The sequence below is a fragment of the Pristiophorus japonicus genome, chromosome 16, assembly GCF_044704955.1.
Source record: "Pristiophorus japonicus isolate sPriJap1 chromosome 16, sPriJap1.hap1, whole genome shotgun sequence".
NCBI lineage: Eukaryota > Metazoa > Chordata > Chondrichthyes > Pristiophoridae > Pristiophorus > Pristiophorus japonicus.
The window spans coordinates 90932270-90955858 of record NC_091992.1 but is presented as its reverse complement, the minus strand read 5'-3'; the positions used below and the strand labels follow the sequence as shown (position 1 = coordinate 90955858).

Genomic DNA, 23589 nt, shown 5'->3' with positions numbered 1-23589 from the left:
GAGTTAGATATGGTCGCTACGGCTAAGGGGATCAAGGAGAATGGAGAGAAAGTAGGAAAGGGGTACTGAGGTAATGATCAGCCATGATCTTATTGAATGGCGGTGCAGGCTCGAAGGGCTGAATGGCCTACTCCTGCACCTATTTTCTACGTTTCTATGTTTCTATGTTTGATCTCACATTGGCTCCAAGTCCCCCAACACCTCAACGTTAACATTATCAATCTTGTGTTTGAACCCCTTCATGGCCTCTGATATGTCCTCACTATACAGTATAGATGCACATGAGGCCCATACTTGAGAGAAGGTCACTCTGTGACCAGTTACCTTTATTACCAAGACCTCAAGTGATGAAGTTGGGTGGAGCTTCCCCTTTTATACCTGAAAGTCCAGGTTAGGAGTGTCTCCCACAAGTTCACCCCTCGTGGTCAATGTTCTCAAGGTGTACAACTTAGGTCAGCTTATACATGGGTTACAATGATAGTTGGATACATGACATCACCTCTCCCCCCCAAAGTCTTATTGGGATCACAGATTAAGTCTCTCTGGTGGTTTACGCTCCCTTGTAGAGCGCCTGAGTTGGGGCTCCGGTTGTTGGGCGCTGGCCTGAGTGTCTGCTGTTTGCAGTGCCTCAGGCCGGACTGCCCACAGTGACTGGGATCTCCTCCACTTGGTTCCGGTGTTCGGTCACCTGTGGTGGAGTAAACTCTACGTCGTGTTCTTCCTCTGCTTCTTCTATGGGGTTGCTGAACCTCCTTTTAGTTTGATTAACATGTTTGCAGCAGATTTGTGCATTGGTAAGCTTAACTACCAAAACCCTATTCCCCTCTTTGGCAATCACAGTGCCTGCAAGCCATTTGGGCCCTGCAGTGTAATTAAGGACAAAAACAGGGTCATTGACATCAATACATCGCGCCCTCACATTCCTGTCATGGTAGTCACATTTTGACTGACGCCTGCTCTAACAATTTCTTTCATAAGGGATAACCTGGTTTTGAGTGTCCTTTTCATTAGCAGCTCTGCGGGTGGAACCCCTGTGAGCGAGTGTGGTCGGGATCTATTGGTCAACAGGAGGCGTGATAAGCGGCTTTGTAGGGAACCCCCTTGGATTCTGAGCATCCCCTGTTTGATTATCTGCACTGCTCGTTCCGCCTGGCCGTTTGAGGCCAGCTTGAATGGTGCCGTTCTGCCATGAAATCCTGGAATTCAGTGCTTGTGAAGCACAGGCCATTGTCGCTGACCAAGACGTCTGATAGACCATGGGCGGCGAACATTGCCCGTAAACTTTCTACCGTGGCAGAGGATGTGCTTGAATTTAAAATGGCATACTCAATCCATTTGGAGTAGACGTCAACTACAACCAAAAATATTTTTCCCATGAAAGGACCTGCATAGTCCACATGGATGCGTGACCATGGCCTGGCGGGCCAGGACCAGGGGCTAAGGGGGGCTTCCCTGGGTGCATTGCCCAACAGAGCACACGTGTTGCATCTGCGAACGCAAAGTTCCAGGTCTGCATCTATCCCTGGCCACCAAACGTGTGACCTGGCAATTGTCTTCATCATGACAATGCCCGGGTGCTCATTGCGAAGTTCTCTGATAAACACTTCTCTGCCCATCTGGGGCATGACTACTCGGTTTCCCCACAGTAGGCAATCGGCCTGAATTGAAAGTTCATCCTTGCGCCTATGAAACGGTTTAAATTCCTCAGGGCATGCCCCATACGTGGCTGCCCAGTCCCCATTCAGGACACATTTCTTAACTAAAGACAGTAGCGGGTCTTTATTTGTCCAGATTTTAATCTGACAGGCTGTCACAGGTGAGCTTTCACTTTCGAAAGCTTCAACAGGCATTACCATCTCAGCATCATGCTCAGTTGCCCCCTCAGTGGTGGTTAGTAGGAGCCTGCTGAGTGCATCGGTGCAGTTTTCAGTGCCCGGTTTGTGCCGAATTATGTAGTCATAGGCGGCTAACGTGAGTGCCCACCTCTGTATGCGGGCTGATGCATTCGCATTTATGACCTTGTTGTCGGCCAAAAGGGACGTTAGGGGTTTGTGATCTGTCTCCAGCTCAAATTTCCTGCCAAACAGGTACTGGTGCATTTTTTTTTACTGCATATACACATGCTAGCGCTTCCTTTTCTACCATCCTGTAGCCACTTTCTGCCTGGGACAGACTTCTGGAGGCATAAGCTACTGGCTGTAACTGACCATTGGCATTCACATGCTGCAACACACACCCGACCCCATAGGACGACGCATCACACGTTAAAACGGTTAACAGTTAACAGTTTGTTGGAGCATAACAAATTGCCTGCTCTATCAAAAGCCCTTTCCTGGCTGTCCCCCCAGACCCAATCGCGACCTTTGCGTAGGAGCACGTGTAGCGGCTCTAACAGCCTGCTCAATTTGGGAAGAAAGTTATCAAAATAATTCAGGAGCCTGAGGAACGAACGCAGCTCCGTCGTGTTACGGGGTGTGGGTGCTCTCTGGATCGCTTCCGTTTTGGACGCAGTAGGTCTGATCCCATCTGCTGCTACCCTCCTCCCCAGGAATTCTACCTCTGGAGCTAAGAAGACGCACTTCGCCTTTTTCAGTCGCAGCCCTACCCAGTCTAGTCTGCGTAGCACCTCCTCCAGGTTGTGGAGGTGTTCTTCAGTATCGCGACCCGTGATGAGAATGTCATCTTGAAAAACCACCGTCCTTGGAATCGACTTGAGGAGACTTTCCATATTTCGCGGCGGCCGAACGAATCCCGAACGGACATCTGTTATACTCAAACAACTCCTTGTGTGTCGTGATGGTGGTCAGCTTCTTCGACTCACTCACCAGCTCCTGGGTCATGAAAGCTGAGGTCAGGTCCAATTTTGAAAAAAGTTTGCCACCGGATAGCGTCGCAAAGATGTCCTCCGCTCTCAGTAGCGAGTACTGGTCTTGGAGTGACACCCGATTGATGGTGGCCTTGTAATCGCCACATATCCTGACCGATCAATCTGCCTTGAGCACCGGCATGATCGGGCTCGCCCAGTCATTCAATTCGACTGGCGAGATGATGCCTTCCCTCAGCAGGCAGTCCAATTCGCATTCTATCTTTTCCCGCATCACGTACGGCACCGCTCTGGCCTTGTGGTGTACTGGCCTGGCGTCCGGGTTTATGTGAATCTCTACCTTGGCTCCCATGAAAGTATCGATGCCGGGTTGAAATAATGAGTCAAATTTGTCCAGGACCTGTGAGCATGATACTCGCTCCACAGAAGAAATTGCATTGACATCGCCCCATTTCCAGTTCATGACAGCAAGCCAACTCCTCCCCAGTAGTGCGGGACCGTCCCCTGGGACAATCCAGAGTGGCAATCTGTTCTCCGAATCTTTGTGGGTCACGACTACCACGGCGCTGTCTAGCACCAGAATGATCTCCTTTGTATATGTCCATAGCTGTGCGTCAATCGGCAATAATTTTGGCCTCCTGGCCTTGGACAACCACAACCTTTCGAACTGTTTGATACTCATCAGGATCTGGCTGGCCCCCGTGTCTAGCTCCATTAATACTGGAATGCCAAGGAGGAGCACTTTCATCATTATCGGTGGCGTCCTGGTATATGAACTGTATATGTGCTCCACATGAACTCGCTGAACTTCAGCTTCTAGCAATTTCTCCCAGTATTCATTTGGCCTCGTAGGGCTTACATCGGGCCCGTCCTCCTCGTACATCAACCTGGCTGCAGGCTTCCTGCACATACGCAAGTGACCGCTGACGTTGCAGTTTCTGCAGGTATATTGCTGATACCCGCAAGCTTTGGCTGGGTGTTTGCCTCCGCATCTCCAGCATGAGCTGGAGGCCCCGTTGTTGGAAACAAAAGGTCCATTACCAGTCAGTCGTCTCTGACTGTCTCTGTAACTGTCCTTAAGTGCACCATTAACAGGTGTTGATAGCCCCATTACTGGTCGCATTGTCCATTGCGATGGCATGAATCACCGTTCAGCGAGCCATTGTCTCTGTTGAATTCCCTTTTTGGGTTCGACTACATGCTGGGACATGTCCGATTGCCCTTGTCTGCCTAGGGAATTGTGTGCCGCGGTGACAATGTTGACTCCCTGGTCGTTTGCCGCACTTGAACCAAGATTTTTGTCATACATCATTCTGGTCTCTTCCTCCCCTGAGATAAATGTCTGGGCTATCAGTGTCGCCACTTCCAAGGTCAAGTCTTTGGTCTCAATCAGTTTCCTGAAAACCCGATGCCCTGAATAAAAAAGTCTCGCAGCATCTCCGCTCTGCATGCATCTGGGAACTTACATAGGCTCGCCAGTCGCCAGAGATATGCCATGAAGTCTGGAACGCTGTGCCCTTCTCACCGCCGGTGCGTATAAAACCGGTGTCTCGCCATGTGCATGCTGCTCACCAGTTTAAGGTGTTCCCCGATCAACTTACTGAGCTCTTTGAACGTCTTGTCCGCCAGCTTCTCTGGCGCTAGAAGGTCCTTCATCAGGGAGTACGTTCTGGATCCACAAACCGTCAGGAGATGAGACCTGCGTTTGTCGGCTGAATTCTGTCCCAACCATTCCTTAGTGATAAAATTTTGCTGTAGTCTCTCAAGAAAGTCGTCCCAATCATCACCAACACAGTACCTCTCTTCTGTGCCATGCTCGCGCGGTTTGAATCCCAGTTTCTTGTCGCCAATGATATGTCCTTACTATACAGTATAGATGCACACAAGGCCCATACTAGAGAGAAGGTCACTCTGTGACCAGTTACCTTTATTACCAAGACCTCAAGTGATAAAGGTGGGTGGAGCTTCCCCTTTTATACCTGAAAGTCCAGGTTAGGAGTGTCTCCCACAAGTTCACCACTAGTGGTCAATGTTCTCAAGGTGTACAACTTAGGTCAGCTTATACATGGGTTACAATGATAGTTGAATAAATGACCGCCTCTCCCTTCGCTATCTCTCTTACCTTATGCAGCCCTAGAACTCCACCCCCAGAACTCTCCATTTCTCTGATTTTGACTTGTGTGTCACCTCCTCGACCCCACCATGGGTGTCTCTCTTTGAAATGCCCTGCCTAAATCCCTTCCCCTTCCTCTACCCCTTGAAGTCCCTCCTTAAAACCCACCTCAGACTAAGCTTTTAGTCACCTCTCCTTATATCCCCTTCATTGGCTCGGCATTCATTTTTTCCTTACATCTCTGTGAAATGCCTTGGGACACTTTTTCTACATTCGGACACCATATAAATGGAAGTTATTGTTGAGTATTTGGCAACTGAACAATAAACAGCTTTCCATACACTTATTGAACGAGATATGCCCCTTTAAGGAAGGATCCACATACAGCATGCAATAACATTGAAAACTAGATTTAAACATTTGCTAATAAAATTATAAATCATAATATACATTTTTTAATTATATTTCCTTCCTCTTCAATTTTGCTATCCACATGCTTGCATTCTCTTCAATATAGTCCAGCTCACAGATTTCTCAACAGATGCCATTAATTCTGCCCAGTGCTCAATCCCATTTACCCCCCACCCCCACACTGGTAGACATTGCACACGCCAAAGGCAGAACTCTCCATCACTCTCCATTAACGATGTACTGGGCAATCTCAGACTGATATATTTCTCAAACCTCCTGTGCGTGTCTCTCTTTCTCACTCTGTTTGTGGAACAGAAATGGTTTTTGCCTGTCACTGTGATTAAATAATATATCTTTTTTTTTCAATAAAACAGCCCGCTGGTGTGTCTACCCTGTGGCAGCCCGCAATCAATTACAATCCGACACTGACTCACTGCTGTTCCAGTTTGTTACTTCCTCAGTAAGACAGAGCCCGCTGGTCTGCAGGTCAGGTTGTACCTGCAGTCATTCACAGTCAGATGGACACTGAGTTTCCATTATAGAGGTATGTATTAAGCAAGCTCATACTGTCTCAAGGAGGATGGATGCCCCGACCTGCGAGAGACCACTAGCGTCAGGTCGGGGCCATAAAAGAAGCAGCGTGTGGCCCCTAGACAGGATGGAGACATGCCACTACAAGGTTCGGCGCGAGCTGGTGCAGGAGGGCAAGGCAGCGAAGAGTGATGTCAGCAAGGTCCAGGTCAGTGATTGGCATGTAGGCAGACGCAGCAGGAGCGACGAGATCGGGGCGAAGGAGCTGTGAGAGACTGGAGGGATGTGATTGGGGCTCAGGGGAGGTGTGGGTTCGGGGCCAGGGGCCCAGGGGCTGCACGGGCCAGCCCACACTGTGATAGGTGTGCGCACTAGGTCCGTGCAGCAGAGCAGGTCTCCAGTCGTCTTGGGTAATCCTTGCCACTGGACCAAGGCCTAGCTCTGTCAAGTCCGTGTGGTGGCTGGAGTGCAACGGCCACCACATGTTAAAATAAAATCCACCCTTGAGGATGTAGTTCGGGTTCTTCATTCGAAACACCTGTAAACTCATCCTTTTTTTGGGGATGGAAGCAAGTCATCCTCGTTTCGAGGGACCGCCTACGATGATGACTGTCTCATAAAGGCTCACACCGCAGTTAGAATGTGTGGCAGAAAAAGACAAAGCTTGAGTTGTTTTCACTTTCTACCAAAGCTTTATTCTCTCCTCCTCCCCAGGACAGATACTGTGATCCAGGATTTATACCAGATAAAAAGAAAGATTTGCATTTATATAGCGCCTTTCACAAGCAATGGACACCCCAAAGTGCTTTACAGCCAATTAAGTACTTTTGGAGTGAAGTCACTGTTATAATGTAGGAAATGTGGCAGCTAATTTGCATACAGCAAGCTCCCACAAACAGCAATGTGATAATGACCAGATAAACTGTTTTTGTTATGTTCATTGAGGGATAAATATTGTCGAGGACACCAGGGATAACTCCCCTGCTCTTCTTCAAAATAGTGCCATGGGATCTTTTACGGCCACCTGAGAGAGCAGACGGGGCTTCGATTTATCATCTCTTCCAAAAGACGGCACCTCCGACAGTGCAGCACTCCCTCAGCACTGCACTGGAGTGTCAGCCTCGATTATTGTGCTCAAGCCTCTGGAGTGGGATTTGAATCCACGACCTTCTGACTACCCACTGAGCCACGGATGACACATTAACACTTTAACCTTCCTAATGACTGAAAGGACAAGTCATGTGGACACTAACTATCTGGCATCATGGGAGTATATACTACAGGCCTCTGATAAGTTTCGGACATGATTTTGTTGAATTCCTTGCTCGTAGCTGGGAGATCCCCCATCAGGAAACCAATTTACATCAATGCTTTGAACAGAACTCTAAAACCAGGTTCCTAGGTCTAACTATCGGAGCCCAACATTGGACTGAAAGGAGATAAAGTAATGATGTTCTGCCTGCAGAGGCCATTAGCAAGCTTTGTAAATAATGGGGCAGAATTTCCAACGTCCCGAGTCCGTACGAAGTCTCTACGGATCCGGGAGGCATCGGAAAAGCCGGTTTTCAGCGCGTAATGCACATGCACTGAAAACTGCTTTTCCGATCTGTCAAGCTGGAGCTTGACAGATCGTAACCAGATTCAGAGCGAGGACATTTGTACAGGCAAGATTGGGCTATTTACTCATATCTTGTTCAGCAAATGTCCACGAAAATCTTGCACCTGAAAAAACAGGCGCATAGCCTACTTTTACAGGTGCCAATGTTTTAAAAGACACAAAAATAATTGTAAAATAAAATTATAAAGACATACTTTATTGTTAAAAACCCTCCCCACTACCGTAAGTTTATTTTTAACCATAATTAAAAAAACTTTTTTAAAAATCGGGAAAATATTTTATTTTTATAAGACATAATAACTTTAATTTCAATTAATTTTAAATATGTGTGGTCTGTTTTTTATTTTTTATTATTTTGTGCAATTGCTTTTGTTCCCATTTACAGCACTGAGAACTCGGAGTTATGCGAATCTCAGTGCTATTAATGGGAACCTGTGAAATACTTACCTGATTGGCTGAGCAGTCACACGTGACTGCATCTTCTGCGTCGGGACCCTCTGGATGGGAGCGCGCTTCGCAGCGCGGGAAATCAGGGCGCCTCCTAGACCACCAGGTAAATTTGTACAAAATATCCAGCGAGGAGGCAATTGCCCGTGGGAAGACCCCCAGAGGAATTTCTGGGCCATTATGATCTACTATCAACCGAATTTTCTAGTAACAGAATAAAGATCAACCTTTATTTTTATTATATTGACACATGATTCAAATTGAAATTTCTAATCCATTCTTTGGTGTCTAGTAAGAATATCAGATGCTCAGTGGGCAGATGGTTAAATTCAACACTGACCCAAATGCTGGTCCCTCATATTTATTATTGGCTTCCATTATTTAAAGCAACTTTTCAATGATAGGTTTTGGTAACTTGGATTCAAACCCTTAATGGAAATTGGTCAAATTCGCAGACAAAACCAAACTGAGGAAGGGGACGGGGGAGGGATGGGGTTGTTGAATCTGGAGAAGCAGCCTGGGAATCACAAAATGAATTGGACAAGATATTTAACTGGAATACAATAACGACATGAAATTTAATGCAACGTCTAAAATCTTGCATATAAGGGGGAAAAGTAATATAATACTTAATGAATGGTGTTGCAATAACAAATATAAATTTGAAAGATATCTAGAGATGTAACAGGTTTGATGCTCAACATGTCCAATCACTCCACAGCATCAATGAACAAAGCTAAGAGAATTCTGAATTATATTGCCAAGAGCAGTATAATATAGTTGTGCTTGAATTATATTTAATTAAAATATATATAGTGTTACATAAATCACATTGAGTATTATGTGTAGCTCTACATAAGAAATAGCAGGAGTAGGCCATTTGGCCCTTTGAGCCTGCTCCGTCATTCTATAAGATCATGGTTGATCTGATCTTGACCTCAACACCACTTTTCTGCCCACTCCCCATAACCCTTGACTCCCCTACTGTTCAAAATCTGTCTATCTATCTGTCTATATATTCAATGGCCCAGCCTCCACAGCTCTCTTAGGTAGAGAATTCTAAAGATTTATGACCCTCTGGGAGAAGAAATTCCTCCTCATTTGCATTTTAAATGGGCAACCCCTTATTCTGAAACTATGACCCCTAGTTCTAGATTCCCCCATGAGGGCCATCCTCTCTGTCAAGCCTCCTCAGAATCTTACGTTTCAATAAGATTACCTCTTATTCATCTAAACTCCAATGAGTATAGGCCCAACCTGCTCAACCTTTCTTCATAAGACAACCCCTTCATCTCAGGAATCAACCTCGTGAACCTTCCCTGAACTGCCTGTAATGCAAGTATATCCCTCCTTAAATAAGGAGACCAAAACTGTACACAACTCTAGTCACCATACACAAGGGAATGTGATTGGGGCCCAGGGAGGAGTGAGTTCAGGGCCCAGAAGAGGCGAGGGCCCAGGGGCAGCACGGGCCAGCCCACACTGCGATATGTGTGCACACTAGGTCCGTGCAGCAGAGCTAATCTCCAGTCGTCTTGGTTAATCCTTGTCACTGGACCAAGACCTAGCTCTGTCAAGCCCATGTGGTGGCTGGTGTGCAACGGCCACCACACGTTAAAAAAATCCACGCACAGGCACCTTCCACCCTTCAACAAGTAGTTCGGGACTTGGAATATTAGGTCCTTCATTGAAATATCTGTGAACTCATCCCTTCTTGGCGTGGAAGCAAGTCATTCTCGATACGAGGGACCGCCGATGATGATGATGACATAAGGGAAACATTCAAACCTTGGAAGGAGTCCAGTGGAAAGCCACAAGGCGGAACCTTGACTTTGAAATGAGTTATGAACAAACAACTAAGAGGTGACCTTGTAGATGTACACAAGGTGGTGAATGGTTTGGACAAACTGAATCCACAACACTACTTCACCAAATAAGTACAAGAGGTACAGGTTCAAACTTGTGAAAGGTTAATTCACGACTCACATCATGAAAATCTTCTTCAAAGAAAAATTGATCAATGCGAGGATGGACTGCTGCAGGATCATGTAAGGAACAGTCGGATACCTGATCGGGGAGCTGTATGATCTTTCTGGATGGCTGAGCTAAGCATGCCTTCTCCATCTAGATGTATCTTGTGATCTTGTGGCTGGTTGCAATGGGAAATATTGATTTGCATTTATCTAGTTTAACACAAGTACATCCAGATGTTGTTCCAACATTTCCAAATAATACCATTTAATAGAATTTCAAGAACAATTTATCAAACTAATTTTAGAAGCTGTACAGAGATGCAATTTAATTTGTTATTTAATCACACTGCAGCTGGAGTTCACAGCCTTGAAATTAGGCTCTTCAAATATTAGTGTACGTAAACTTAATGTGTGGATATACATTTCCTCTGTTTGTTACTTTGATTAGCCCATTTAAAATAAGCTTATTAATATCTCTGTTAAAATATTGAAGATAAGGGAAACTAATATGTCCATTCAACATTCATACATATTCAAATGGCCTATTTTTAGGGCACGTGTGTCCAATGGGACATTATTACTGGTAGGTAGCACGATTGGCAAAAACCAAAGCAATTCACACTTGTTTCAGTCTACTGAGATCATAAGAACATAAGAAATAGGAGCAGGAGTAGGCCATTTGGCCTCTCGAGCCTGCTCCGCCATTCATTAAAATCATGGCTGATCTGATCTTGGCTTCAACTCCACTTCCCTGCCCGCTCCCCATAACCCTTGACTCCCAAGATCAACAGTTAAAGGGAAATAAATGGCAAATGAATTTTGAATTTTACTCAGCGCAAATGATATAGTTGATCTAGTGGGCGCCATGCATATATTCTCCCTGACAACGGAGGCAGCTCGATCCTGGAGTAGCTGGAGGGAGATTTAAACATCAGTGTTTCCCTGACAACGAAGGCAGCTCGAGTCTGGAGCGGCTGGAGGGAGATTTAAACATCAGCATCTCCCTGACAATGGAGGCAACTCGAGCCTGGAGCTATTACAGGTCCTATCAAGAGGACAACATGAGAAATTAAAAGTAATAACATTATGACATCACAAGGATGGAGGACAGTGATTGGTTCTAACAGATTAACTGAATCACTAGATAGGGAATGAATCTTAAAGACAGCAAATAACTGATGTAATTTGCTTCAATTGCTGATTTTCTAATTTGAATTTAATTTATAATTATGTTATATATTATTTAACTTTGTTTAATTTTAATTAATCTTTATTGTACTGATTTTACTATTGTATACTCTTTATTGTATTATTTACAATGTAATTTGAATTAAACATTTTTTTTTTTAGTTTTTTCACCTGTATCTATCTGCGTTCGCATTTTGGCTGCTGCTTCAGACCTGAGTCTTTAACTTCTTTTTTACAATTCCTTCTCACGCTTTTTCTCTCTTTCCCTCAATGGTCAATATCTAATGTGTTGTAAAATTGTTGTGAAGTGCTTGGGACATTTTACTACGTTAAAGGCGCTAAATAAATAAAAGTTATTATTATTATTAGATTCACAAACTGGGATCCCTGGAAACAAATGGGTCTGTGAGGAGATCCCAGGGAAGATCAGCACATTTCTGACTATTTGCCATCAGATTGTGGAATCTTTTGATATTTGTTGATTTACTGGTATATTATTTCTGTTGCTGCCTCAGGAGCCTATTATCAGCAAGGGCAGACATCGACGACGAGGTTCAACACCGCCTCCAGTGCACCAGCGCAGCCTTCAGCCGCCTGAGGGAAAGAGTGTTCGATGATCAGGGCCTCAAATTTGACACCAAGCTCATGGTCTACAGGGCTACAGTGATACCCGCCCTCCTGTATGGCTCAGCGACATGGACCATATACAGTAGGCACCTCAAATCACTGGAGAAATACCACCAACGATGTCGCCGCAGGATCCTGCAAATTTCCTGGGAGGACAGACGGACCAACGTTAGCGTACTCGATCAGGCCAACATCCCCAGCATCGAAGCACTGACCACACTTGACCAGTTCCGTTGGGTGGGCCACATTGTTCGCATGCCTGACACAAGACTCCTAAAGCAAGCGCTCTACTCGGAACTCCTACACGGCAAGCGAGCCCCAGGTGGGCAAAGGAAACATTTCAAGCACACCCTCAAAGCCTCCTTGATAAAATGCAACATCCTCACCAACATCTGGGAGTCCCTGGCCAAAGATCACCCTAAGTGGAGGAAGAGCATTCGGGAGGGCGCTGAGCACCTCGAGTCTCGTCGCCAAGAGCATGCAGAAAGCAAGCACAGGCAGCAGAAGGAATGTGCGGCAAACCAGTCCCACCCACCCTTTCCTTCAACGACTGTCTGTCCCACCTGTGACAGAGACTGTAATTCCCATATTGGACTGTTCAGTCATCTGAGAACTCACTTTTAGAGTGGAAGCAAGTCTTCCTCGAATTTGAGAGACTGCCTATGAAGATGATGATGCACACAACTATAAGAGGGTTTTCTGCAGTGATAGCTTTTGGATAGCTGACACTGTTCTTCAGAACTTAGGATGGGGGTCTCGGAATGTGTCAAAATTTGTAAAGGATCACCTGGGAGTGTTAACCTTTCCAGGGGATTATACACACAGGAAGGTTGTAAGCCGCTGAGGTAATAGATGAGCTAGGTTTCACAAAGTCACAATGCTATATAGCACATGCAAGCTGCATCATGGAACATGGTTTTATACCTGGGAAGGTGTAGAATGCAAGGGGGAAGTGCCGCAGAGAAATATAAAATATGTGGAGAGGGAAAAGGTGATTAGCAGCAACATGGACATGTAATCATATTATGGTGCAAGTTATTTAAAAATCTACCTAACACAGAAAAGCAATATAAACCACTTTGAAACAAAGATGTCCAAAACTAGACCAACATAGGAAAGAGTCATCAGGCCTTTCAGGGTTATACTGTATCCAGTTTGGCTCCCTTGCTTTAACAGTCACAGTGGGGTACAAGATCTCAGTCGGTACGTTGGGGTCTGCTTTTATACACAAGGGCCCGTTCTGTAGTCCCTGATGGAAGCAGTCCTAGAGTCCCACAGGCAGAAACATGCAGGATTGGGGTTGTCGCAAGTAAATTCAGTTACCTTATCCCGGGTGTAGAATTAACGAGCTACAACACCAATGCAATAAGGGAGCCAAGCTTATTTATCCCACGGTGTGCAGCTAACAGAAGTGACAGGGTATCCCTCTGTCGGCTGCACTCAGATACAATGCATAAACTGCTAGAGGCAACTGTGTTAAACCAGATAAAAAAAGCCAGGCCTTGATATCTGATGTGATGGTGTCACAGATCATCTGTGCCTTCGGGCAGACCTTATAAACGAGTACAGATCTCATGCTACATTTGCGAAATCCTATCAACTTTAGCAACCAAGCGAGTGACAAGCAATGATGGAATCAATAATTACTTAGCTTGGGTGGTTTTGTATTAATGCATTATGTATGCAGTGCATTCAGAGAAGCTTACTATCTTACCCAGCCAAAAAATAACCAACTTACTGCAGAGAGTCTCATTTCAAAATCGAAAAATGGAAGAATATTCTCCCCCAAAATTTGAATGAGTGATATTAAAATTCCCCCTTTGAGTAAAGAAGTTTGCCTGAGTTTTGTTCTAAATATTTCAGGTCGATGAGCTATCGTCAGAACTGTTCTGACGGAAGGTCACCGGCCTGAAACGTTAACTTTGTTTCTCTCTTTCCTGATGCTGCCTGACCCGCTGAATATTTCCAGCACTTTCTGGTTTTATTTCAGATTTCCAGCATCCGCAGTCATTTGCTTTTGTATTTCTGTTCTAAATATGTTCACCCTAAACCAGGAACATTGCCCTTTTAGAGAACAAAGCCACTTGGTTTATGGCAGAGGAGTGGCGAGAGATTGTGGCGGAGGAACGGTGAATGAGGGTACGGGGCCCAGAAGAGCCGAGGGCCCAGGGGCAGCACGGGCCAGCCCACATTGCGATACGTGTGCACACTAGGTCATGCAGCAGAGTAGGTCTCCAGTCATAAGAACATAAGAACATAAGAATTAGGAACAGGAGTAGGCCATCTAGCCCCTCGAGCCTGCTCCGCCATTCAATAAGATCATGGCTGATCTGGCCGTGGACTCAGCTCCACTTACCCGCCCGCTCCCCATAACCCTTAATTCACTTATTGCTTAAAAATCTATCTATCTGTGATTTGAATACATTCAATGAGCTAGCCTCAACTACTCCCCTAGGCAGAGAATTCCACAGATTCACAACCCTCTAGGAGAAGAAATTCCTTCTCAACTCGGTTTTAAATTGGCTCCCCCGTATTTTGAGGCTGTGCCCCCTAGTTCTCGTCTCCCCAACCAGTGGAAACAACCTCTCTGCCTCTATCTTGTCTATCCCTTTCATTATTTTAAATGTTTCTGTAAGATCACCCCTCATCCTTCTGAACTCCAACGAATAAAGACCCAGTCTACTCAATCTATCATCCTTAGGTAACCCCCTCATTTCCGGAATCATCCTAGTGAATCGTTTCTGTACCCCTTCCAAAGCTAGTATATCCTTCCTTAAGTAAGGTGACCAAAACTGCAGGTGCGGCCTCACCAATACCCTGTACAGTTGCAGCAGAACCTCCCTGCTTTTGTACTCCATCCCTCTCGCAATGAAGGCCAACATTCCATTCGCCTTCCTGATTACCTGCTGCACCTGCAAACTAACTTTTTGGGATTCATGCACAAGGACCCCCAGGTCCCTCTGCACCGCAGCATGTTGTAATTTCTCCCCATTCAAATAATATTCCCTTTTACTGTTTTTTTTCCAAGGTGGATGACCTCACATTTTTCGACATTGTATTCCATCTGCCAAACCTTAGCCCATTCGCTTAACCTATCTAAATCTCTTTGCAGCCTCTCTGTGTCCTCTGCACAACCTGCTTTCCCTCTAATATTTGTGTCATCTGCAAATTTTGTTACACTACACTCTGTCCCCTCTTACAGGTCATCTCTGTATATTGTAAACAGTTGTGGTCCCAGCACCGATCCCTGTGGCACACCACTAACCACCAATTTCCAACTCGAAAAGGACCCATTTATCCCGACTCTCTGCTTTCTGTTAGCCAGCCAACTCTCGATCCATGCGAATACATTTCCTCTGACTCTGTGTACCTTTATCTTCTGCAGTAACCTTTTGTGTGGCACCTTATCGAATGCCTTTTGGAAATCTAAATACACCACATCCATTGGTACACCTCTATCCACAATGCTCGTTATATCCTCAAAGAATTCCAGTAAATTAGTTAAACATGATTTCCCCTCCATGAATCCATGTTGCGTCTGCTTGATTGCATTATTCCTATCTAGATGTCCCGCTATTTCTTCCTTAATGATAGCTTCAAGCATTTTCCCCACTACAGATGTTAAACAAACCGGTCTATAGTTACCTGCCTTTTGTCCTTTTGTCTGCCCCCTTTTTTAAACAGAGGCATTACATTAGCTGCTTTCCAATCCGATGGTACCTCCCCAGAGTCCAGAGAATTTTGGTAGATTATAACGGTTATATCTTGGTTAATCCTTGCCACTGGATCAAGGCCTAGCTCTGTCAAGCCCATGCGGTGGCTGATGTGCAACTGTCACCACACGTTAAAAAAAATCCACGCACAGGCATCTTCCACCCCCTCAATTGGAGTTCAGGACTAGAATATAGGTTCCTTCATTGAAACATCTGTGAACTCATTTGGAAGCAAGTCATCCTCGTTCATGGTACGGCCTATGATGATGATAATCTGCTTTGTTAAACTTCCACCTAATATGCTTGATCTGAAGAACTGCCCCGACCCTAAGTGGTAGTCAAGCAAAAGCCCATAATCCCTTTCTACATTTACATCTCCGTACTGAAGCCTCACAACTTCATTTAAACAATAGCTCTTCCATCTTCCTCGCTGTGCAGAAGCCATCAACTTCCTCACAGTATTTGATTATCTTTGTCTATAGTCAGATCTGTAACCTACAAAGGCTGCAGCTTTCTACTCTCTCTGAATTATATATCAAGATGAGTCATGGCAAGCTTAAAGCATGCTCACATTGATTGTAGGCTCCAGCTGAGATTTAGGTTTTAAGGATACGATGTGTCAGAAACAAGACAGGCCAAACCAGAAACACACAACCTGTACATTCAACCTTCTATTTCACATCACAGGGGAATTATTGGCTCCTCAGTGAGTTTTTGGGAAGGTTCCGATCACGGAAAAGCTTCGCTTTTGTCCTTGGTTCCTGACTATAGGGACATTTTCGCAATCCCACAGAGACAGGGCTAAAACATTGTTGTCCCAATTCTCCAGCCTGTGTTACCTGCACGTGCCCACTGGGAGGACGGGATCACTGAATGAATCCTTAAATCTGATCCAATGGAAGCTCTTCCAATGCATTTTTAAAAATTGGATCAAAAACAGAAGTATGATTGTAGTGATGATTGGCAACATCATGCATCCCACCCTGCCACGTATCAGAAATGAAGTATTTACAAAAAGGATACCTCATGCCCCAGCCTCTTTAACATGCACTAACAGCTACCTCAATCCATTTCAGTAATGTCTGTAATTTCAGCAATAACTGGTACAGTTTTCTTATTCCCTCTCAGTGCATCTTTCTCAGGTATATGTGACTTAACTTGCAAAGAACACAACGTTGGGAGCAATCCACCTAGCACTGATCTGAAGGAGGAAACCTCCTGGTTTTGCTAGTAAACATGTTGGAACTGTGCTTTACCTGTGCTGACGTGCTGTTCAATTTCTGCAGTCCATTCTCCAAACGCTCCATCTTGGCAGTAAGTTCCTTGCTCTTCTTAGCCAGGAGGCTCTGATACAGCTTGATCTGTTCAAGGAAGGACTTGGGTGTTGTATAATTGTAGCGCCGCTCATTAACTAAGTAGGATTTGGATGTCTCATTGACACTGGTGTGGACATATGCCATAAACTTGCTGACAGATTCCTTTATTGCAGGCTAAAGAAAAAGGTAAAGTTGTGAGAGAAACATATTATGACAATGTCTTCCAGTGATAGGAGGTAGAATATTTACAGTGTCCGTTGAAATAATACCATAAGGGGCAAAACTACTAAGTGACTGGCATTCACAAACCCATGCACAATCCGCTCACAACCATGAAGCACGCAGAAGACATCCTGTTTTGTTAAAATATATACTACAGATAGCCTGTTTTTTTTTTAATTGCAGGACAGCACCATTTCCAAGCAGCACTCTGAAGGAGTTTGAGACATCATCAATTTGTCAAGTAAAATGCAAAATAAATTTTGGTAATAATGAGAACAATCTTCATGTTCAATGTTTAAAAATACTGGTATCCAATTGTTTGCTCTAGAGCAGTACCATGCTTCCAGTGCAGCTTACAGAAGACCATGGTGTACCAGAACCCTGATAAACAGACCCCTGCCAGGTTAAACCTTTGTGTTACCCAATTAATCGAATGAGGAAAATGGGAAATTCAACCAGATCAATTTTCCTTCAAAGAATGAATCGCGCGCATCTTCGAAAATCAAACCATCATGGAGATCTGTTTTCATTGTGCCTTTTTTTAAACATTGAATTTTATGGGACAACATAACCATGAAGTTAGGGCTTAGTTATTAAGTTATTAAGAGCAAAGGATGAAAGCGTTAAAAGACTGGGAAGTACAATGGGCTGGAAATTGCAATCGGAGGCTTCCCGCGAGCGAATGCCTCCGAACCGTAAGAAAAATACGCGCCTACCTGGTGCCTCCGTATCTTCAAAGACTCACGCTCCTGGGCCTGTAGGTTTTGGCCCACATATCCCAGGGGCGCAGGCAGTTCGCAAGAATCCTTGGGATCATGAGGACTAACCCAGCCAATCACAAAGGGGGATTCCCTATTATGGTAATAGAGATTCAATTTACGTATGGAATCCCCATAAGCATAATTAGGAATCCCCTAAAAAATAATTTCACAGCAATTAAATAAAAATAATTTATCACATTTTCAAAATAATTAAAATACAATTTAATTAAACACTTAAAACAGAAATGTAAATTTTTGAAAAATAAATTTAAACAGTTTTCAAAGGACCAATTCTCATTTTTGTATGGTTAATTCATTTAAAAAAAAAAATTTTAATATTTGGTTAAATCTTACGCTGGTAAAAGAAGGCCTTATACCTGCTTTTATCAGGCATCACTGGAGATGTGCCAACTTCCTAGGGTGAAAACAGCGCCGAAAAGATCTCCCCGGATTCTGGCTGCTCTGTGGCCTCTCCCATGGCTTGGCGCGGCGTGATCTGTCCATTGGGGGCGGAGCTATGGCCCTGCGCAAAAAACAGTGTTGGCAGCTCAACGCATGCGCACTGGAGGTTTCGCGCATATGCAGTAGCTCCTGCCCACAGCTGGAGAGTCCTCAGAGAGAAGTCAGTCCTCGGAGAGAAGTCAGTCCTCGGAGTCCTCGGAGAGAAGTCCGGGAAGACCTCGGAGAGAAGTTCTCGGAGAGAAGTCCAGGAAGTCCTTGGAGAGTCAAAGAGTCGGAGTCCTGGAGAGAGAGTCAGAGTCGGAGAGAGTCGGAAAGGAGTCGGAGTCGGCCCACTGACTTCCCGGGCCGAGTTAGGACGTAGGACTTAAGTTTTATTTTTTATTTTTATTGATGGTTTTTAATGCTTCTTGAATGTTGTTGTGAAGGTGTTTAGTGCTTTGCAAGGTCCTCTCCGCTTCCCTTCCCACCCCCCACCCCCCGCCCCCGCCATCTCTGGCTACCTGCGCTGATTTTTTAACTCTCCGTAAGGGTTTTCTGTGCAGTCCCGAGCAGCCACATACGCTGGCCTAAATTAGTTTGGAGCAACTATTAGCTGTCCAAACTGGCTTAAATGGCCAAAACGGGCATAGGTGACTGGTAACGCACCCTTTTGAAAAAAAAACTAAACTAAAAAAAATCCGAACTCACTTACACTGGCATAAATTAAATGGGGATTTTTACGATAGTCCAGAAAAATCAAGTTGCTCCAAAAAAAACAGAGCAACTCCTGGGCAACTTTGGGCCCATAGAAACATAGAAATTTACAGCGCAGAAGGAGGTCATTTCGGCCCATCGTGACCGCGCCGGCCGACAAAGAACCACACGGCTCTTGGTCAGCAGCCCTAAAGGTTACATATAAACCTATGAACAAATATGGAAAGATAAAGAGTACCCAGCCCAACCAGTCAGCCTCACACAACTGCGACACCCCTTATACTAAACCATTCTACATTCCACCTGATCATTCCATGTGATCTCCTGGGAGAGGCAAAAACCAGATAAAAACCCAGGCCAATTTAGGGAGAAAAAAATCTGGAAAAATTCCTCTCCAACCCATCAAGGCGATCGAAACTAGTCCACGAGATAATCCTGGCTGTATTCTATTCCCTGCAGTACTTACCATTATATCTGCACCGTCCAACAAAAGGTCATCCAGTCTAATCCCACTTACCAGCTCTAGGTCCGTAACCCTGCAGGTTACTGCACTTCAAGTGCCCATCCAACCATCTCTTAAAAGTGGTGAAGTTTCTGCATCCACCACTCTTCCAGGCAGCGAGTTCCAGATCCCCACAACCCTCTGGGTAAAGAAGCCTCCCCTCAAATCCCCTCTAAACCTTCCACCAACCACCTTAAAACTATGTCCCCTCATAATAGACCTCTCCACAAATGGAAATAGACCCTTACCATCCACTATGTCCAGGCCTCTCAATATTTTGTACACCTCAATGAGGTTTCCTCTCAACCTCCTCTGTTCCAATGAGAACAAACCCAGCCTATCCAATCTGTCCTCATAACTAAGATTCTCCATTCCAGGCAGCATCCTAGTAAATCTCCTTTGCACCCTCTCTAGTGCAATCACGCCCTTCCAATAATACGGCAACCAGAACTGCACACAGTACTCCAGCTGTGGCCTAACCAAAGTATTATACAATTTAAGCATAACCTCCCTGCTCTTATATTCTATGCCTCGGCCGATAAAGGCAAGCATTCTGTATGCCTTCTTAACCACCTTATCCACTGGCATGCTACTTACAGGGATTTATGGACAAGCACTCCAAGGTCCCTTTGTTCATCTACACTATTAAGTGGCCGACCGCTTAATATATATACCCTTTCCTTATTAGCCCTACCAAAGTGTATCACCTCACACTTCTCTGAATTAAATTCCATTTGCCACTGCACTGCGCACCTGACCAGTAGATTGATATCCTCCTGCAGCCCATGACTTTCCTCTTCATTATCAACCACACAGCCAATTTTAGTGTCGTCGGCAAACTTCTTAATCAGACTCCCTACATTCAAGTCTAAATCGTTAATTTTTACCACAAAAAGCAAGGGACCCAGTACTGAGACCTGCGGAACCCCACTGGAAACATCCTTGATGCAAGGAAAATCCCAGTGCTGGAGAGCTTTGGGAACCATAGGTCCAAAGTCACCTCCTGATCCTCCCAACCATGCTACATGTCATGTCCCAAATTACTAATATACTGTATCCCAAAATGTTATTTTCTGAAAGAAATCTACACAATTTACATTTGAATTATCAATACTGTTTCCACCATCTGCTCTGTTCCATAGATTGGCCATTCGCTCAATGAAATATTGTTTCCGCAGATTGGTTTCGAGTTTACCCACCCCTCCCTCCCTTTCAAGCACAGGCTGTGTCCTCCATCTTTACTGTTCTGGACAAGGTGAAATAACTAGCCATTGTCTACATTATTTAGTCCCTTTAGAATCCTAAAAGCAGCAATCAGATCACCTTTCAACCTTCTCTTCTCCAGTGTGAACATGACTAATTTACATAATAGCTACTCAGAATCCAACCCTTAATCCCCTCAATTATTCATGTCGCTCTCTTCTGTATCCTTTCAATAGCTGCGACCAGAACTATGCACAGTATTGTAAGTGCAGTCGCACTAATGATTTCTAATTCAATTTGAATACTTGACCTAAGTGTATTTTTGAAGTTTTGTCTCTCTGTTGAGCTGTCCTACAATGAATTTCTTGTTTCCAAGGGGTCATCCATAGGGCTATTTTATGTGGATTCTGCCTGGCACTAGCTGTCTAAAAATGTAATTTCCTCCATTGATGCTTTGAAACATTTCCTCCATTGATGTGTTTTAAAAATCAGTCCAGCTGGGACGGTGTGAAGACCACCTAGAGGAACCACGATTCCTAGGCCACTGTCCCATTGTTGGCCAAGTGTTCAAACCGTTAAGAATTCTTTCAACTGCATGCTCCAAAGAAATTGGTTGAACTTCAAAATAAAATCCAGGGACTGTCTAATGGTCTCCAGGTTTCTAGTTATTGCACTTGTACACACAGGAGCAAGAGAAATGTCATTAAAACATACTTACTATCCATGTTTCCAAGCAGTTACTTGGAGGAGCTGCAAGAACTACTGACACCGTCTTTTAATACTGTTTTTATATAGTGTAAGTGATCATTGTGCTGTGTTGTAAAATGCCTATCTTTCTGCTTCTGTATATTTTATCCATAAATAAATCTGCAGAAGTCATTTTAGTCTCAGTGCAGTGGTCCATCACTCCACGTTCTGAGGTGACAGAAGAATGCGGTGAACATTCTACCTATTCTCCCGCAGAACTGACTGCAGTTCTGGATAAATTAAATGAAATACTCCTCCTTGGTAGATAATAAAATGCAGCTTTCAGTTCATCAGTGACTTGGTCTGCTTATGGAAACACGTCGTCCATCTCTAAACATGGGAAAGCTGCTGAGAAAAAGCCCAAACTGGAGCACCGATCGTACAAAGCAGCCAAATGGACTTCACTAATTGTGTAACTACTCATGAGCATCTTACATCAACGTTGTCAGTCTCCTGTAGGAAGCGCAGGCTGACAGACTCCAAAGCCTCTTGTGGCCACTCATGGAACCAGTCTATTGCAGTGCAGTTCACAACCGCAGGGAACTTCCTACTGCGAACACGCAGCTTGTTACCGACAGGTGAGAAACACAAAGCGATCTAAGAGAAAACAGCAGCAAGTCATTATGCTCGTGATTAACAAGACAGGATATGTATCATGATTCTAGCCACAGAAGATGTGCTGTTGTTTCCAGTGTCTTTGATTGAATAATAATGGTTAGTCTGGATTTAAGGCTGCATAGCTTTAAAGGCAGTCACTGCTCGTTAATTTTTACATTTATGCAAACACCATTTCCCAGTCTTGGATCAGTGACGTAGAACATATTAACAGAACAAATTCAAGAATTATACAATAACATATGACCATTTGTTCACTATGGGAGAGGCAGACTGATTGATAGACAAGACTGGCAATCTTCAATTCCCTTATACATCACAGATCGTGGACAGGCTCCGTTACTGTTACTGAACCATAACTCGACATAGTTAGGAGGAAGCACTGCCTATCTAAAGATTCCCTGCAGCTAAGCTGGGTTTTTTCTGTATTTTCTGCTTCAAATTCATGTATTACAAGTAATTTATCCTTTTAAAATACACAGTGGCTACATTGGGCCTGAATCCGCGCGTACGAGGTGTGCATGTGCCCCGTGGGGTCTCTGCAAGTTCCGGGTTTAGGTACGCGAAGCGCATGCACCTAAACCCGGAACTTGCGATCTGTCAAGAATCCTCTTAACAGATCGCACGCATCCGAAAGTAAAGGGCCTCCGCGGGCGGAGAATTGGGCTATTTGCCCTACTCCTGCCCAGTGACTGCCCTTCAAATTCTTACTACTGATAAAAGCAGTGTAAGATTTTTAAAGTACAGAAAAATACATTTTTAAAAATAATTTAAACATTTAAAATCCTGTTAAATAAGATACATTTATTTTTAGACCCTTTAAAATATGTAAATTTATCTCAAAAAATTAAATATTTGTTTTAAATAATTAATTAAATTCAATTTTTATTAATTTGAAATATGTGATGGTTGTTTAAAGTTATTTTCAGCATTTGTGTGTTTTTGGGGGTATTACCATTCATACTTATCGTGATTCCGTATATCAGAACTCAGCATTAAATATGAATGGGAATACCCTTGCTCTGATAGGTTGGGCCAGCCCACGTGTTCCCAATGATGCGTATGAAACCCATACGCTCCTGGAAAACGTGGACCCCTATGCAGGGTTTCGCGTAGAGGCCCAGGACCACAAGTCTCCGAACCTCCCGAGCCACCAGGTACTTTCGGAGAAATTTCTGAGGTTGGAGGCATCCGCCCGCGGGAAGCTTCTGACCGCAATTTCTGGGCCATTATTTTTCTCGTAATCAACTGCAAGCAATTTGTGTAAACTCGCTTTCATTCACATTGCTTTTTTCAGTATCAACGTCAGCACATCAATGCCACAGGGTAAACTGTCACTCGGCATCTACACAGTGGAGGGCCCAACACTGAGTATATTGACATAAAGGTCATTGCTTTTGGCAGGAAAATAAGAATAGAGATTATTATATTGCTATCTAATTTTGATGATTTAGGTGCAGGTATAAATGACCCCCTGCTTCAATCTCCGTTCAGGCTGTAATCTGAAAACCTCCCAGTCAAGTTACGACTTGCAGTCAATGTCAGACATCCAGCTTTCTCTATGTATCAGTTAGTGCTTCGATCCTTGGCCAAAGACCGCCCTAGGTGGAGGAGGTGCATCCG

At 44.4% G+C, this 23589-nt stretch overlaps 2 protein-coding genes across 2 annotated transcripts in view; both read right to left on the bottom strand.

The window, feature by feature from the left end:
* The window catches only part of LOC139226653 (dynein axonemal heavy chain 9-like), a 285314-nt gene extending 268394 nt beyond the window's left edge, over window positions 1–16920 (bottom strand). The window contains exon 1 of the mRNA XM_070857558.1: window positions 16702–16920. Coding sequence (XP_070713659.1) covers window positions 16702–16905 — 204 coding nt within the window. The 5' untranslated portion in view covers window positions 16906–16920. The remainder of the gene's footprint in view (window positions 1–16701) is intronic.
* Window positions 16921–21771: 4851 nt separating this feature from the next.
* Window positions 21772–23589, bottom strand: part of LOC139226208 (dynein axonemal heavy chain 9-like) — a 373005-nt gene continuing 371187 nt past the window's right edge. Inside the window, exon 47 of the mRNA XM_070856837.1 lies at window positions 21772–21948. Within this exon, the coding sequence (XP_070712938.1) occupies window positions 21772–21948 (177 nt within the window). The remainder of the gene's footprint in view (window positions 21949–23589) is intronic.